Raw genomic sequence first — 18757 nt, 5'->3', positions numbered from 1 at the left:
CTCCACGAGGCACTTCTATTATTATTTAAGGGCAATATTGAAATGTCCTCACTTCTCGTTTCTTTATAGGCGGCAGACTGTTCTTGCGTTGCTCCAAGAACATGTGCTTGGCGGCTGGGAAAGCCGGCGCCAATTCCATCTCGGAGATTAAGTCGAGAACGTAATCGAAGCCATTGGTTTCCGTCACAATTGCGTCCGGACCGTCCAACTGGTTCCAAAGCGTGATGGTCCAGCCGTTGTTCTCCACTCCGTGATTCTGAATCGCGAGATTTGCCAACTCTTCGCATGTCGTCCATGAATCAATCGCGCAGGTGGTCGTCTCGCCTGCGAAACGAAAGACACCGATTACGACGGGCCTTTTCGCCGTGGCGTCCCTTGCAGCTCGCACACAATGAAGGGAATAAGGGATTAAATACAGGGAATTGGATACTAAGGAATAAGATATTAAGTTACAGTTTAAAAAAAACATCGCTGTCCATGTGTAAAGATTTAATTCTCTGCGTTTAATTCCTCGTTACTTCGATCATGCCGGCGCTCCCACTGTTAGCGAATTCGGGGAACAACTTACCGTCGTAGAAGCCAACGTTCAGCGCTAGATTAACGCGATTCCGGTTGGCCCGCCACTCCAGAACGCACGGTGGATAATTCCTGGGCACTTGGTGCACCGTTTGCTGATTATTATTCATCACACGGTACACCGTTCTCTCGCCTTGCAGCAGCTTGCGTTGGCAGTAGGCTTTGTAGCCGTCGTAGGCGTGATCGGAGACGTATCTGTGATTGAGGGATTTCAATGAAAGATAGTCTCGTAATGACGCATCCGTCCGGCTAATGAGGACACTCACTTGAGGAGATACTTGAAGAGGGTGACGCTGGGTTGGAAGGCCGACAAGCAATTGGACAGCAGCAGCCATCCTCGTTCTTTGTTCGCGTCATTCTCATTCTTCCAGGTCTGATTCGCCAACTGGCACAATATCTCGTCCCTCAGCTTCTCGTTCACGATGCCTTTGTTGACGATGTAGTCGCCCAGCGCCTGTTCCCGCTTACCGCTGAGATTGTTCTCGTTCATGAAGCGCAGAATCATTTTGAAGATCATCAGGGAGTCCGTGTAGTCTTGGTCGCGAGCCTTCGCTAGGAACGGCGTCTTGATCGGCTCCCGCTTCATCCCGAAGATATGGCTCTTGAAGTAAATGTTCGTGAACTTCGAGAACTGATACTGATCGATGTCAGACGGCAGATTGTAAGCGTAATTCATCGGTACGACCTGGCCGACGACCTTCAGAAGATTTCGTTCGGTGTGCGTAGGCTGCCAATCTGGAAATTGCAAGGGAATTAGAATAACACGGCGGGCCGTCAGTAACACAGATTTCCTTCCGTGCATGAAGGAGGTTCGTCGAATTTCGTTAGTTCGGGGAGGTTCAACGAGAACGCACCGTCGAGTTTGCTGTAGATGAAGGCCAACTCCGCGGGGATCTCCAAGTGGTTCACACCGGCGACAGCTCGCGACGTTCTCTCTTGCTCCTCCCGTTGCTGCTTCGCCTTCGCTCTCTCCTTGCTGGCTCGCTCGATCTCCGCTCTCTTCGTCATCTCCTCCTTCAACACCTCGAATCTCTCCCGCTGCTTCTTACCCCGGTAGAGTTTCTGCGCCATCAGAACGGCCTTCTTCATCGCGCGGAACTGCTTCCGCTCGCGGTAACCACGATACACCGCTTGTATCAGCACGGTGCTGCGGGAGATGTTGAGGAATCTCCGCCGAGCCAAGAAGCCTCTCGTGTACCTTTGCACCGTGATGGCCGCTCGCTCTAGAATCAACGCTCTGTTGTATTCCAGAGCCCTCTCCAGCGATTCCCGCAGGAACACCCTGGTGAGTCCTAGCTGGTACTGCGACTGCGCCTCTTTCGGCGCCGCTTTGCTCAGAATGATCCGGCAGAGCTCCTTGTTCGGCGCACCTCTCGGCAGATGCGTCGAGACGAGGTACCGGTAGCGATCGACGAAGTGTCCGAAGAGAAGGCGAACCGGATAGCCGGTCTTCCTGATGCGGATTGTCTCCAGCATCCCCGTGTACCTCAACTGCTCGAGCACGCACGGCATGTCGAACTTCATCGGCGCCTTCTCGGTGTTCGGCTTGATGCAGCGGACGAACCAGGGGTTGCACTGGGACATGGAGTCCAAGAGCTGCTGAAGACTGTCGTGAAACCGAGCCGAGACCGTCGGCGTCCTCGGCTTCATCGTGACGAATCTGCCGTTCGGCTTGTTCATCGTTTTGTTCGCCTCGTGAGTGGTTCTCACGTGTTGGAACATCTTGCTGACCATCGAGATCTTGCTGCTGATCAATAACTCGACCACGTCCGGCCTCAGGGTGTCCCTGTTCTTGTCCAGGAAGCCTTCCACGTTGTACCAAACCTGCCCGGCGTAATGTCTGATCGCGAACTCGGCCGAGTTCATCCTGGGCCTCGAGTACAGCTCGCTGAGCGCGTGATTGTAGTGGCATTTCTCCAGGAAGGAGAGGTCCGTCGCCTTGGGGAAGTTGCTCTCGTCGTCCAACAGGTGGAGGATGCCCACCGGCTTCTTCGCTATCAGGTGGATCACCGGCAGGTTGTCCGTGTAGTTGATGGTGGTCCAGTCGATCTTCTCCTTCGCGTATTCCTGCTGCTCGAGCTTGAAGATGTGCTTGTTGAAGTAGAACTGCAGGTTCTCGTTCGCGTAGTTGATGCACAGCTGCTCGAAGCTGTTCTCCGTGAAATTCTCGAAGCCGAAGATGTCGAGGATCGAGATCGCCGCGGTCTGCTTGGTGCCCTTGTAGACGATGTGGTTGACGCGCGCCACCAGCCACGAGAAGAGCGAGCTGTACAGGGCTTTCGCGAAGGCGTCCCTCGCGTCCAGAGCCTGGTCGATGTTCAGAGCCGTAAAGACTCGCTCGTTCCTCGCCTCCTGCGGTAACAAGCGGAGGGATTTGCGTCTCGCGCTGCTAACTTAACGAGAATGTAAAGTACGCGAACGTTGAAGAGAGAGAGAGAGAGAACGATGTCTGACGATAAGACGCATCTCTTAACGATCTCGAGGACGTTTCTCGAGACAATTGCATCGGCCGGGTGGAAACTTACCGTCGTCTTGGTAGTTAACGCTCGGATGATGCCATCGGAATTCACTTGAAGGAGGTGCGCCGCCCAGCGTATTTCAGCGTCGGAACCGACCTCCACTCCTTCCTGACCGTGCCTCATCTGCTTCCGGTGAAAGTACACGTTCCCCAGGTGCAATACGCTGGCTAGGATTTTAAAGATCGTGTCCTGCTCCTCGGACGTGAAGCCCAGGACCTGCATGGCCGACAAGAGCGCCTTGAAGTCCTGAACGTCGCTCTTACCGTCGATCTCGCAGTTTCCACCCTGAAACGGTAATTTCCTGTCAATGATTGCCCGATGCGACCGGCCGTCTCTATCCTTCCCGAGCCTATCCCTTCGACTTTCCGAACGGCGAGGACGCGCTCACTCACCTGGTTTAAATAGAAATACTTGTCCGGGGTAAGAAGACCATATTTGTCCCTGAGTTGCTGGTCGAGCCCAGCCAGAAGTTCGTAGAACACGTGATAGTTTCTCTCCTCCGATGCCTGAGTTACTATTCTACTCTTTTCCAGCAGATATTGCGTTATCCTACCGCCTATGATCGCGCCGCTGAAGGGAACAGAGAAGTCATTCGGAGCGGCTGCGTAATTGCGATACGAACGCTCGCTTTTCCGCTTTAACGTCACTTACTCTCTGAAGTGCACCTCCAAGTACTTTCCAAACCGGCTGCTGTTGTCGTTCCGCGGCGTTTTAGCGTTACCGAAGCTCTCGAGGAGCGGCGTCGCTTCCAGGATCTGCTCGGTGACGAGGTTGTTCGGTGCGCGATTCACCGCCGCGAGATATTGCATCACTAGTTTCGTAGACTCCGTCTTCCCCGAGCCGGACTCGCCGGAAATGACCACCACCTGATTGGCACTGGAATTGTTGGCGGCTGTCACCTGACTGTACGCGGACGAGCCCACAGCGAATAAATGCCTGCGACAGATTTGCGGATGAGACTCGACGCAGCTCTTTGTTTCGGGTGGAAAACGGTTCGCAATGATCAAACGCAACCTGATCTCTCGTGATGTTTACTCAAATTGTGTGAAATATCACTGATTGGAGATTTGAAAGTGGTTGTACTAACGGCGGAAGTGTTCCAAGGATCCGTCCTTCGTAAAGCTTCACCTGGTCCAGTCCGTAAATATCGAACATTTTGTACGGATTCACCGCGACGAGGATGCTTCCCGTGTACGTCTGCAAATTTATTAGGAACTAATTACCAGACATCGGTTATTAACGAGAGGGGAGCGTTGACGAATAATTTGTCGCACGAAGGAAACGTACGTAAATGAGTTCCTTGTCGTAACGTATTTTCAAATTCCACAACAGCGACGCCTCATTCAGATCCCTGAAATGTTCGTGCGGATCGCTTAGAGAAGACATTCGCCACAATTACACGACTTAATACGTAGTAATGACGAGACTCACGTCAACTGAATCATATCCTCGACACCATTTTGACCCAAGTCCTGCCTGGGCTTTACTCCGTTCAGGTTGGTGAGAGTGAAGACTTGCGGCTTGAACACATAATTATACCCAATTATTCGCTGCTTTTCCGCACGAAGATACCGCTCGGTAATGTGCATCGTGTAATTTTCGTGAGCCCGCGTTCACGCCCGGCGACACTTTCCATTGACACATTTCTAACATCGGAAAAGGGTCACCGGGAGACGCTTGAAACGGTGACTTTCCATTCGAGACGAAATTTCCGATCCGTTTTTGCCGCGTTCCCTCGGTATGGCCTGCGAGGAGAATGTCCGACAAAAAAGGAGGATTCGTGCGAATTCACATAAGACGCGAGAGAGCCACTCACGTGAGACCTAACCGGATACCGGACCGTCTGCGTTTGCAGTTGCGATTCCATTGGCGTCGGTGATAACACGTTGTTCACGGCGGATCGGCGAAAGAAATTACTATTATTACTATTAATATTTATTTTATTATCACTCGTCTCTTCATTCTATTCTTCTTCCTTATTTTACTATTACTCATGAAAGAGAAAACAATTCGAATCTTCAGAGCTGCATAAAAAAGAATTCACACGAATCTGAAGAATATTGATATTTTACGATATTTTGATTACGACAAGCAATTACAAATATCAAGCGAGAATACGTTTCCAAATTTATATCTTAACTTCATGCATTCGTGTCGTTGCAATTAACTTAATTGATTAAAATCGTTACTAAAGAAGCCTTTTCGTTCAAAAGCATCGTCGCTCGTCGAGGAAGCGGATATGTCGCTTTTGAAAGAAAAACACCGGTTGAATTCTACTTAAGGAGAGAATTTTCGCGCATTATGAGACGTTACGTCGAGAATTTTATTCGGGGAAAAACCCATGTCATTTCAGCGCCAGTGACGCGTCCTCTTGCGATCTAAGTTCCCCGTGAGGTCGAGGATAAATTCACCGAGTGAATTCTGCAAGATCAGTGTGAACGTAACGTTATTCGGGGGAATTATTCGGCGAGCAGCCGGTGCGCTTTACGCCAATGTGCGCCGTCATCTATAATGGGACACCGGTGAAGTGCAGTGCTGCAACTAGTGCACGACAATACACGCGGGGAGCACAAAGCAGGCAGGAGAAGCCCGCGTTGCTAAATCGCCTGCGGTGGGTGTCGGTTGCATAATAACGCGGTTGCCTCGTATTAATGGAAATTACGTTAACGATGCGTGTGAATAATCGCTCATTTCGCCGGTTCGTGCGGTTTCTCGAAATCCCGAGGGACGCCCGCGATCCGAGATCGATGACCAACAATGGCAACAATTCAAGGCGCGGGAGCGCGAACTTGAAATTCGCACGAGCGCGAAGGACAGAAAGGCGAAAAAGGTGGAAACCAGATTTAGACGGACGTGAACGCGACGTGAGAGTCGTGGCCCTCGTTCTTGCTTAATGGATCATTCAAACGCACTGGGTGTCTCCTAATGGTCGCTCGAAAAGTAGATCACGTCGTTGAGACGGCGTGTCGCGAAACCGGCCGACCTTTTCCCAAAACAATTCCGACACGACGCGTCTTCCGGTTATCCGAGGCTTTCGGGCGAACGAGAGAGACGATCTGACCGACGTGTACCAGCTGAGGTATCGCCGTGACATCCGCTGGATCCAAGGCGACCGTGTGTCTTATTGCCGGTCGAATGGCATAAATGAAAATGTGGAATGATAAGAAATGTTGAAACGTTCGCGCAGGAAAGTTGCTCCGTTTTACTTCGGGCATTCTCTATAATCTACTTCGCCGACGGTCACGATGAGACACCCTGTATAAGGTCGCTAGAAAGTCGAGAACCAGCTGGCGGATTACTCAAATATCACGCGCGCTCGCGTGCCGTTACTGTTTGTTTTGACGACCGTTTGCAGCGAACGCCTCCGGTCGCTTAACGCACTCGTTGTATCCGAACTCGAATCGAGGCCACGGTGTTAAGCGCAAAGCGTAAAAATATAACGCGTCCGCGAATTATCAGAAATATCCCGTACGCATTCCCCGACGACCGGCTTAGCTCGCGAGCTAAAGTTAGAAGCGCGTTTATGCAAACAACATTTCGGCGGGAAGACAGCCGTCAAGTAGTTCAGCTCGTCTGCATAGCCGTCGTTCCCCAGGAAATGCGGAATAACCGGTCGACGGGTGTGCGCACACGGCTGTACGGTTGATGAGCAGGAGGGACCTTTCACACCTACGCTAAATATGCGCCTGGCCCCCGTCCTCTCTCCTCTGCTTTACCGCTTTTTCTCACCCAGCTGTCCCGTAATTATGTACGGCTAGTCTGGGCGTTGGCTTTCTTAATGTCATTTAACCGCCTGCAGTCGGGACCTTTCTTACCTTGCCGGCGATTACCGCTTGCACCGAGAGCACATTCGCAGCTCGATGGTACTCGAGAACCTCGCCCGGCAGCACGTGGCCGACTCCAGGGTCGAACCACACCAACTCACCCTGCAAGTAACACGATCGTGCTTGAAATGATTCGCGTCCCGAGTAGATATGTAATTAATCAGCCCGAGTCGAAAGCTGGTAACCAGCTAGTACAGGCTGGATGAAATTTTCCCGCTCGTCGTTAGTTCGTTATTCGCTGATTATTCGCTGGAAACATCGATTTCGCGATCCAGCCGTTGTCCGGCCGTTTTTTACAATTTGCTATCGTATTTTTCAATGCCGGTGGACGGTTTGGAAAAAAATCTGAGGTAGCCGACCGAAATTGCAGATACGTTACCTCCGTAGAGAATTTCACAGAAAGCAAACGTGATCGTTACATCGCTGCTTGGCGACTATTTGTAATCTTTCATCCGGCAACTGTAATTTCTTTTTGCCTCACCGTCGGAGTTAACTTATTTACCTAGTCATTATCTAGTCGTTAGGAGAAGTGAGCTTTACATTACGGGCTGCTAGCGACGTTAGACACACATTTACTATCCCGTGGCTGAGTAGCCACGGGTTTCAATTTCTACGAGGGATCGTCCGCGATGTTAAACTTCCACGGAGTTTGAGCTTCAGCGCGCGGATTTGTAACTACACGACAAACAGTTTTACAAACGTCATTAAGCGGTCCGCTCGAATTTTCCTATTACTTTAATAAGGTGAATATGTTAAAAAGCAATATGTTAACAAGGTGAATATATTAATTCAACGTATATTTGCGCGCCTCTTAACGCATTTCCCGTGTTAAAGTAACGTAAAAAATTCGGACCGTTTTTAGCGCGAAATTCCTTCACCGCGCATCGTTCATCCCCGGCGGAGGGGTTAATATTTTCATTGAGTTTGCAATATCGTTGGACTTTCGGATACTCAAACCGTTCTCAAGTTCCACGATGGGGAGCTGCGCGACACGGAGGACGCCGCCTGCACCTTCCTCTTGCCGGTGCAGAAGCCAAATATCGAGGACGACGTCGCCGGGGAGCAAGATCGGACGCTGTTGGCGTCGCTGAAGGCCCTGACGTGCGTCGGGACGCGCGTCGCCGTCTTCTTCACGTAATTCGACCTCTCTTTCGTCTGCTTCGTCAGTAATCCCGCGTTCGAGGCCCTCCGCTGGCAATTCGCGTCCTTCCCCGGGGATCCCGTATTTCTTCCGATCTTCACATAGCTCGGCAACGTCGTCGGTCTGATCGTCGTCTTCGAGTTCTCCTTCGGACTGTCCATCACTAGTCCACTTTGCGACTGCGATCTGCGTCTCACTTGCTGCCTCTCGTTGCTGGACGCCGTGAAGTCCGGCCGAGGGTACCTGTTGCGGGACCAGGAGTCCGTTCTCGAATCCTTCCTCTTCTTCGCTTCGACCGGACATATTCGAGAAGGTGCGTTCGCACCTTCCGAGTCGTTCTTCCGCACCTTGAAGTTCCGCACTCGCTCGAACTCCGCTTTGGAGAGCGGCACGGCGTCGTGCTGATCCTGGTGCGTTCTGCGCTCGAACGGAGCGTCCGTGTGATCCACGTTGCTGATTATCCTCCGCCTGGAGACCGGCTCCTGCTCGTGTTCTTGAGACAGCTGCTTGGAGGCCTTGCGCGCGACCTTCGCGTAAACGATGTCATCAGCACCGGCTTCGTTCGCGTACTTGGAGCGGCCGGCCGGGTCGGGAACGGGATCCCGCAGGTGTCTGACGCCTCTCGAGGCCGACTCCGCGCGCTCTCCGCTCGTCTTCGAGAATCTCGCAAGAGAGCTGAACGACGCGGTGGGCAGCGACATTTTCCGCCGGCGAATTCTCCCGTAGATCGGCGCCTCCCTGCCGGCGGACTCCCTCGTCCTCGGAGCGGCGTACTCGTCCAGCCGGGTCGACCTGGAGGCGTAGAGGATCTTCGGCAAGGTCGACGGCCGCGAGAGATCGCGCTCCTCCTTGGCCCACCGGGGCGAACTCTGAAAGCCGGAAGGCGCGAGACTCGCTTCGGCGCTGGCGCGCCTCCGCAGGATGTCCTGCCTGGAGACCCTCTTGAGGAGCGACGAGGCCTGCTCGGCGTCTTGCCGGGTCCTCCTGCCGATCGTCGGCAGGGTCCTCGGTCTCTCCAGCTCCTTCTTCGCGGTGCTCAGCTCCTCCTTGACGCACCTGCGCCGCAGGATCTCCTTCCTGGAGACGGCGAGGCCGCGCGGCACCGTGTGGTAAAGTTCCCGGTCGCTCGTCGCCGGCGTACGCCGGCGATCCTTCGGCTCCTGCCGGCCGCCGGAAGTCCGGTATTGCCTGTTCCTCGGCGCTTCCGCGCCGGAATCCGGGGCGGAATTCGTATCTGGGTCTGGGCCGGGCGCATTATGCAACGCGCGTCCGCCGCGGCCGGATAACGGTTCCGCGCTCGCGTAGAAAGCTTCCGAGGTGCTCGGCGAAAAGCGACTCCGCGAGGTCGACGATCGACCCGCCGACCAGCGCCGTTGCTGCTTCGATCCTGCCGGATCCATCGTAGCGAGCCGCCCCGGTTCACCTCCTCGCCGGGATTTCTCCCTTCGCGCCTCTAACGCATCGCGAATCCTCGCGAGACTTCCGGCCCTCTCTCCAGGCGGGATATCCGATTTCTTCCGCGGTTATCTTCCACGAGTTCCCGTCCTTCCGATGAAACCTCGATCGCTCTCCATTAAGCGCTCCCCATATGGAAGCGACACGTGTCTACGTGTTTATCTTCGCGCACATCCGTCTCGCAGCGAAGCATAAATGACGTGGCACTAGCGGTGTGTCGCGATCGTGTGAGCGCGCGGACACACAATCTCGATTTCTATGGGTTGCAATGTCGAAGGCACGACCGACCGTGTGTGTGCGTGGGTTTCCACACAGGGGGACCAGCGTGTATTTATCCTCGGCCGTCCGATCCACTCCCGCGGCACACGTGAACATTTCTCCGTTTTCCTTTTATAAATATCGACCGCGATACGGTTGCGCTTTCCTACCGGTGATGTCGAGTGCGGCGTTTCGATTGCATTTTTCAAGCTCGCTCACGATTTACATAATAGCCTCCTCGTAGAAGATGAATGCATGCTACAGGTTTCAGGTCAACGCCCGCGCTGCGCAACTCTCTCGGATGCGCCGGGGTATCGAACACACACGACACATATCTCGCACTCGTCGCGCGACCGCTCACGTAAGGCTGCGATTAGCCGTTCCGAAAGTACGTGAAATCCCGCGTGAGACTTATATTCCTCGCCCCCNCCCCCCCCCCCCCTGCAGCCGAACACTCTTCTGGGAGCCGCCGTTTCTCACGCTAATTACCCGTATTTACCGAAACAACACACACTCCGGGGCAATTAATAACAATATTCATATATTCCTATATTTCCAAGTCTCGACATCAGTTTCAATGTGCGAGCATATTCCGCTTGATTTCTTACTTGTAATAATTATTACTTTGCCCTGTAGATTTGCATTATTCGTCGGAGCGAGTCCTTCGGCACTTGACGCACTGTTTCAGCACCGTTCTGTCGCGCCGAAGCGAAGAGGAACTCACGGAGCCGCGAGGCCACGTTTCCCCCGGCTAGGATCTACGACGAGGCGGTCGAACATCTCGACTATCGCCCCTTTTCCGTCGTTTCGCCGTTTCCCTCTTCCGATTTCCTCGCAGCAGCCGCGATCGGGGGGCCCTATCGTGGAATCTCGTCACGATCGCGACCTAAGTCGGGGCCCGCGTGCTCGCGCATGCTGAATTCGGCCTAAGGAAGTTAGGAGGCCACGCGAGCTTCCATCGGGCTCATTGGGTCAGTTGGCAAAAATCCGTGCTGCACGTACACACGCGCGCGGAATTCGTTTAACGGTCACCGCGACGTCTCGTCCTTGGTATCCCACTGACCCTCCTCTCTCTCTCTCTCTGCCGGTCGCATCCTCCGACGACTCGCCCCCGAAACTAAAGAAACCGACTCGGCTTTCGCCGGTGTGACGGATGGCCTCTCCTCGGTGGTGGAGAGGCTTCCGCCGGAGAGAATGCCGCGAAGATGATGGCGCGCGATGCGGACTCGAGGATGTTCGACGCCGCACTGGAAGTTGCGGGGGCCTTCCTCTCCGCAACAATTGCCTCGCGTATGCAGTGGCGTATGCGTTTTTAATTGAGAGGCGCTAATTAGGCCGTGCCAGGAAAGCGGCCCACATTCCCGGATGAAATGTGACACAGCCGATCGTCGCGCGTCTCACCGTCTTTCTCTCTCTCTCTCCTCGCCGTCTCACGTGTCCCCGCACCGTCGAGACACTCGGTCTAACGTATCCGCCTCCGGGAGAGGATGAAAAATCATAGGCTACCGACGCCAGTGGATCGAAACGCTTTGGGGTGGAACCAAGCGTGCCTTTCTTCTTATATAAATTACGCGCTAAATACGCGCGCGCGCGCGGCCGCCCGCGCGCATACGTTGGATACGGGCTGCGAAGGGAAGCGATTCTGCCTAGCGGCCGTGGCGAGTTGCAGAAGAGCGATAGAAATGGTCGATTGTGGCGAGCTAACGCGATGGGCGCAATCTCAAAATGGGACACCCGCGGCTTGTCTAGTTTTCCACCGCGCCGATGTCTCGCCGGCTCTCGTCGAGTCTCTTCCTCGCGTTCTTCCTCGAGCCCCGAGGCTACGAGTCGTCCATTTCCCTCGTCGAACGAATCCCTCGAGCAACCTCGAAGCGGTTTCCCTTCGTCGAAAGAAAGAGGCACGGACCATCTCCGGTGTGTTATTGCGTGTTTCGCGTTAAGGATTCGAGCGGATGGCGGACGAGACGCGAGCGGAAGCGGGGGAGCGCGGATATCCACTCGTTAAATTTCCAACAGCCTCGTGTCTTCGTTTTCGATAATATCAGTTACTTAATATTCATTTTGCTAATGGCCCGCGCGCCTGCGCCGCCGGAATGCTTCCGCAATTATTGCGCAGCGTTCATTATGTGCGATTGGATGCACGGGGAGCGAAGTAAAAGTGAGAAGCCGCCTGCCTCGCGATGCATCTGCATTCCTAGCGCGCGAGCGCGGCTGAATTTTCGCGAGCGCGCCTTCCCATCGATCATGTTCAGCTGCTTTTTAAGAGATACTGATCTCCGTGAAACCGACACGGCGGTGTTAAGTAAGCAAAAACGGCCGAGTTAGTTCTTTAATAGAATCAGCCTTCGAAATTTGCATTCGTCTGAATTCGATTATTCCGGAGGTGGATTTTCAAGATTTTTAAAAACCAGCCGGCTGTACTTAGTTTAGTTTTATATATAGTTACGTTAGAAGCGTGTGATTACATTTGGACCAGTCACAGTGGTCAAAGTTTTGCTAGTAAAGTGACTTCTCTTTGTGCCTCTCAACGACCTGGTTATTTATTGAACTAACCGTGTATTTTCTAGTCCCGTTTCGCAAAGCCGACGTCGATCGGCACGCTGATCGATCGTTGACTAGCAATGGAAGACGTCGGACGAGGCGTTCGAAAGTGGTCGCTACGAGCAGCAACGCAATTGCGTGTGCGCAGATCATTGACTCCGACCACGCAACGATCCCTTCGCGATCATGACTATGTAAACATTGTGTAACGTTATGAAAATCGAAAAATTATTATCCTGTGATCCATGGATTGAGAAACTGCAACGTTTCACTAAGCGATAAATATGTTTCGAAACATAATATTCTTCTTTATTCACGCCTCTTCACTGTTCATATTTTCAGTCATGGGAATATTTTGTCTTAACATTGAAAATTGCGGCATATCAACAACGGACGAAACAGTTAATCCTCCGTTAGCCGAAATATTTTTCACCCATGAACGGCCGCAACGTATCTCGGAGATACGTTGAAACAGTTTCTCTTCTGTTAGTAGAGGCTTGGCTAATAGAACGGGTATTAAAGTACGTAAGAAACAGCGAAGAACAAATTCAAGTATTAGGATGGTGGATATTGCGGCTAACGGAGGGTTAATAGAAAATCAATTGGAAACGATATAACATCGGGATATTACCAGCGATTTTTGGTTCCGGGTACCCGGTTTCTTTAAGTGGTACCCGAGAGGTATCCGCGAATTTGAATGTTAAGTAGACACCCGGATATCCGTGTACGGATACTACCGGTTTACACCGACAGGAGTAACCATCGACTCACCTTTTGCCACTCGGTATACATCTTGAAGCGACGTTAAATGGACCTCCGTGTGAAAATATCCGGCATTTTGCACAATTGGTTTGTTCTGGAACAAAGAGAAAGTGATTGATCGATCGAGTCATTCGAGTGAGACCGTCGAAATGATCGTCGATTTTTAAGGTTGAATTTATTTCGTGCGCGCAGTACACGCTGTTTGAATACGATTTGTTTGTCGATCTTCAATGTCAGGGCTATCTCCTGCGCGCCTGCCAAGAAGAAATGACATGCCGACCGCGTACAACGGAAGCATCGAACACTTTACCGTCCCGCAACTTCCTGGACAGCCGGAAGAATATCGATGATTAATTGCCAACTCCTTGTTACGACGACGCCGCAAGTGCACACGTTCGCTTGTTTATATCTGATCACGGCACGAGTGAGAAAATCCGAATGAACTCAAAGATAATGAGAACTCGAATATTGCGATAATCAATACCGCGATTCTCTCTCGGCGTACCAACACTGATACATGCGACAGTGTTGTTCTATCCTGTGCTTGAAGAAACATTAGTCCAGCGTGCGAGCCTGGTTTGATATCGATCGTAATTACACGTTCGGAAATATGGGAAGTGTCGCAACGCAAGTATTTAACTTCGCAAGATCGAGATATACACATGCAACCACGCGTGTACCTATACTTCTACGGCGCGTATGAGATATCCGCGGACATCACGTGCACTTTCCACCGCGCATGACACCATTCTATTGTCATGAACCACGTGAAAAGAAACGCACTTTTCCTAATGCGTACTAAAAGATATATTAGCCGCGCCATAATTGGAGAACGAGAAGCAACCTCGTCGGTCCCGCGTAATGTCACATGAATTCCTTTGTTTATATCGTTTCTTCACCATCGATAGTCTGATTTTGTAAGGTACACCAGACCCCCCCGTTAAAGCTGTCCCAATCCCTGGGCATGGCGACATCGGAAATTTCCAGTCGGGATTATTATTCGTGCGATTGTTTCTTATTATTTGATAAATCGTCAACGATCCCCCAAAGCGGCAATCATGATGCACAAATGTTCGACAATGACTCGCCTAATCGGACGTTTTCAACGTTACCGGAGAATGGAACGATATTAATAGAGTCTGCTGTACCACCGTTTCTATGCGTCCACGATTTCTTTATCAAACGATATCGTTTTACCCACTAATATTTCTATTTTCACTACCTCGTGTTTCCCAATATTTGCGCCGAAAATTGATTTCTTTCACGAGCTAAGGAGCTTGGGATCATTCTATATTATGTCTCCGGGGTCTGAGGGGAGGCAGTTCCTGAAACCCATCAGCCAAGAGCCGGCCCTGCGCATTGCAGCGTGTGAGTGAACGTATACCGGCGCGCATCGAATGCGGGCGCTCGCCGTGGATAAATCTCGCGGATAAACCTTCCAGTAAAAGTAGCAAGCGGCGTCCTTCTCCGCGTGCTCACCGCGGAATGCATTTCGCAATTTTATGCTAATTTCGTTAGTCACCCTCGATCTGCGCCGCGCTGGCGAGCGCTCGCGAGGAGAACGCGTAGGCCACGTTTGNTGGGAGGGGGAGAGAGGGGGGAGGGGGGACAATGGCGGCGACGGCGGCCGATTTGGCCTTTCGACATCACCGGATTGTTCATTGTCCGTTTCGCGCCGATGTCTCCTATCGTCGGCTCCTCCGGCGAGCCGGCTTACCGGAAAACGACGAAACCGGCTGACCGGTTTTGCCGACGCATCGTCCATGCGTCATCCGCGCTTTCTGTCAAAACGAATGCACTTAGCACCGGTGACGGAGACTCGCGCAAAAAGTGCCGGATGCTTGCAACCGGAGGATTAGATCCGGCTGGTAAATTTAAATTGAGAGGACAGAAACGCCGCACTGTGGACTATCCGTTATAAGTCACTCTACGCGATATCCTTATCGAAAAGATTTGAAATAGTTTCCGGTTAAATGATTACTTTTGATCGAGCGTTACCGCTGAATTACAGAAGGAAGACTGCCCTAGTAGGAATTCGACCTCGTGTGTGTACCAGCCATGAGGTAATACGTTTATTTCTAACGTCGCCACTAACTGGTAATGTAACGCTCGCTCCTTCTAATGGCTGGATAAATAAGTTAGCTGATGGCTGAATGAAAGGAATTACAGTTACGAGATGAAACATCATAACTAGCCGCCAAGCAGTAATGTTACGCTCGTTTCTGCCCTTTTCAGATATTCACGGAATAACGTACTTTATACGTTTTAGAAAAGACAGCGTCATGCATTTTATCGCACGGAAAAAATTTAATATCAATCCAAGACTTATATTCTCACATATAAGCGAGAGTGTGCAGGATGTCCCGATATAAGGAGAATATCGAAATATCTCCTTTGTTTTTAAAGATACGAGGAATGTGTTTATAGAGCACAACTTGAATGATTTCGAAGGAGGAATACCGTGGAAACCAATTTTTTATCGTCATCTTTTTCGATTCTTTTTCAAGTCCCCATATATTTAGATCCCTCTTATAGGCTCCCAAGATATTTAGGTATTCTCTTTATGCTGGGGCAGCTTGTATAATCTTATGCGAAGATAAAATTCACTTACACGGAGAAATCCCACGTACTGTTTTTTCTATCCGATAATTCTTCTTCTCAATTTATGAAAATTATTTTTGAGCAACGCAAGAATAGATGATAATTTTAATGGAACTATATAAAATTTCTTCATATAAGCGAGCTCCATCTTCGTGTAAAATTGTATATTCTTGTTCATATGTGAGTCTTAAATTGATACGAATTTTTCCCCGTGAACATTTGACACGTGATGCCTAGACAACTATCTAGATCTCGAGATCGATTTTACATTTTAGCGAATAATCAGCCGGTAACGAACCGACAAACGAGCGAAAAAATTTCATCCAGCCTGTATTAGCTGCTATCTTTTGACTCAGATCGACCGATTACATTTCTACTCTCGCATGAAAGAAACTCGCTCTTGAAGTTGACGTATTGAATAAAATTACACTTACACGTATAATTTATGCAACTTTTGACACAGAACTAGTAACGTTTCATCCTTCGGTCAGCTTCAAGCTTCACTAGCTTCCCACCGTCTGAAGGTTAACATGTACACGTAGATTGTTTCATTAAGTGACTCGCGAGAGAGACAAGGAGTGGGGTTGTGTGTAAGATTCCAAGGTGTGATAAATATTTTCGTCCTCCTACTCTGTCTCTCTCTCTCTCTCTCTCTCTTTTCTCGTCTCCTTCAATAATCTCGTGGCGAGCGTTCGCGGCGGCGAGAGAACAGAGGCTTCGCGATGCGAGTTATCCAGGTCAGACAGAGAAAGCAGTAGCCCGGCCGCGGTGATACAAGGATCTTATGTAATTCATAATCGCGCTTCTCTCGCGGCTTTTGAAACAAGAGTCTGCCGGGATTGGATTAATCGTGCGCGCCGTCCTGTCACTCGTCAAGCGGCCGGCTTGTCTTTCAAAGTCACGTCGCGAATTCAGATTCGGACTGTTCGATCGACACGGGGCGCGGCTTTTGCGCGAGATCCCCAAGCGCCACCGCGGCCCCGCCGCGACAGGAAGGCAGCTTTTAGGAAGCACTTTCTCTCCTCGAGGTTTTATTAACCGTTCCGTATCATTCACAATCGGACTTTCGTCGACAGCCGTGGCCAGCCACGGCCAGCGCGCGTGCGATCGCGCGGCGTTTCCCCGGATCGATCATTTCCGCCTGTCATTTCTCTCGCATTCTTTCGCAACGCCACGATGCCTCCGAGGTGCGAAGTTTCAGGCAGCGTCGAAACTTCCCAACCGGCCGATTCCGCGATCGTCGCCGGAGCGGAAATTACCGTACGCGGAAAAAGCGTTGTCGCTAAACGGGAGCTTCTTGTACGGGGCTTTTTTTCGCACTCGGTCGCGCCGATTCGACGCGCCGACGTGCGCTTTTTTCCCCCGCTGGGAAACTTGCGGAACGAGCGCGATTAACGGGGTCGTTGTCGTCGTCTTCCACGGCGACGGAGTCGCGGGGGCCGGATTGCATTGTCCTTGAATACTTTCGCCTAATCGTGCATCGGCCGAAGTGTCGCGCGCGCGCGCCGCGCCATTTTAAAGCCGAGCGCGCATGAACTTTGCCTCGACATTTGCGAAACGGACGGGATCCTTCACGGTGTTTGAGTCTCCGTCGGGTCAGCATCGGGTTTTCATATCCCGTTGCGTCGTGACATTCCGCGGAGATCTGCACGCGAGTTCTCTTTTTTTCCCCCTTTTTTTCCCCTTCTTTCCACGTACGCTCGATCTGTATCTGTTGTGACATTAATCTAACTGTTCCTCGCTATTTCTCGTGCTTGCGCTCGCCGGCACGAGCCGCAAGGCTAGAACGCAAGCTAAATTTCCCGGCTCCCCGACTGGTTTGGCGACTGGTCCGAACGCGCAAGAAATGTCCAGCCGAGTGTTGAGCATTTAACCTTCATCCGTTCCTCAAAACAGGTACGCCTATCAGGAACTGACGTCCCTCGCACTTATCTGGATCAGAAACTACTGAAATTCTACACCACCTCGGCTCACGGTGAGAACCATTAGACGCTTGGGAGCTTGGAAGCATTCCAGCTACATAATGACGTCATTGATCCCGCGTAAAAAGAAAACGCGCTCTCCAAGGCCTGTGAAGCGTCTAATGAATCGCATCTTCTCGATCCCACACGCGCTTGACGCGGGATTCGCGAAACTCCGGATGTGATATGCATGCAGGAGATAAGTGTAATGCGATTTTTATCAGCGTACAGGCGATTCTCCCATTCGGGCGAATTTCACTCGAAAAACCGATTCGCGTTACCGCGCACGGAAGAGCGCAAGTTTCGGCATTTTTATCAAACTCTCTCTCTTTCTCCTTCTATCTATAAACACTTCGCACGAGAGGATAATTCGACGGAGAGGGTGATCGGACGGGTTCAATTTCGAATTGATCTCGCACTGTCACGGCGAGCCGCCGATTTCGAGAATGGAATGACGCGCGAACGCGCGCGGAGAGCATCTTCGCGAAAGACGCGCGACGTCGCCCGTGCGGGCATCGATGTCTCCGGAATCTCCGATATCGCGCCTGTGCAGGAGAGATCGATCGTGACGCCGAGCACGCCGCGCGACTTTCTCAGACGCTTCTCGCGCGCCCGAGGCTTACCTCTGACGTCGCGGACGTGTCACCGGTATTCTGAGAGAGGCCGGAATCCTAAGGCTAACCGGTTGGGCCGACCGGCCGGAAGAAAGACGAATCTTCAGTCAGGGGATCTCCGGCAGGGCCCGCGCACGAGAACGCGAGAGTACAAGGTCGTGGATGGCAGCTGAAGGGTCGCCCAGCGACGATCTATCAGACGATAAGTCACACTTCGCGATCACACTTCGGTCTCTCGCGCGAACCGCCCCCGAAATCGCGGTGAGCGACTCCGTGCCCGCGATTTCTATTTCTCGATTCGAGCGTTGCGGACGATCGAGCAGCAACTGCTTCCACGACGCGATTCCGGATCGTGGTATGCGGCTGCTCGACCTCGCCTAAGAGGAAGATAGCCTCTACTGCCACTATGAGGAGCCACCGTACGCGCCGTGTGTACCGTTACGTACGCGCGCAGCGTACAGGTAGTATCAGATCCCACTACCTGAGAGCCGCTTGAGTCCCATCA

At 51.8% G+C, this 18757-nt stretch overlaps 1 protein-coding gene across 2 annotated transcripts in view; it reads right to left on the bottom strand.

Moving 5' to 3' along the window:
- LOC106748105 (unconventional myosin-XV) overlaps positions 1-18557 on the bottom strand; it is a 38688-nt gene extending 20131 nt beyond the window's left edge. Inside the window, exons 1-13 of one of the 2 annotated variants that reach the window (XM_014626320.1) lie at positions 18262-18557; positions 13086-13170; positions 6911-7021; positions 4527-4615; positions 4383-4446; positions 4183-4292; positions 3747-4031; positions 3488-3665; positions 3102-3380; positions 1431-2928; positions 843-1311; positions 569-771; positions 53-324 (exon numbers count right to left, since the gene is read on the bottom strand). In XM_014626320.1, coding sequence (XP_014481806.1) covers positions 53-324; positions 569-771; positions 843-1311; positions 1431-2928; positions 3102-3380; positions 3488-3665; positions 3747-4031; positions 4183-4292; positions 4383-4446; positions 4527-4615; positions 6911-7021; positions 13086-13106 — 3579 coding nt within the window. In that variant the 5' untranslated portion in view covers positions 13107-13170; positions 18262-18557. Of the gene's footprint in view, positions 1-52; positions 325-568; positions 772-842; positions 1312-1430; positions 2929-3101; positions 3381-3487; positions 3666-3746; positions 4032-4182; positions 4293-4382; positions 4447-4526; positions 4616-6910; positions 7022-13085; positions 13171-18261 lie in introns of those variants that run through there. The other variant, XM_014626319.1, reaches the window with a different exon arrangement.
- Between the last annotated feature and the right edge of the window lie 200 nt (positions 18558-18757).

This window comes from Dinoponera quadriceps, unplaced genomic scaffold, assembly GCF_001313825.1.
Source record: "Dinoponera quadriceps isolate SergipeBrazil2010 unplaced genomic scaffold, ASM131382v1 scaffold2420, whole genome shotgun sequence".
NCBI classification, from domain to species: domain Eukaryota; kingdom Metazoa; phylum Arthropoda; class Insecta; order Hymenoptera; family Formicidae; genus Dinoponera; species Dinoponera quadriceps.
This window is presented reverse-complemented; position numbering and strand designations above follow the sequence as displayed.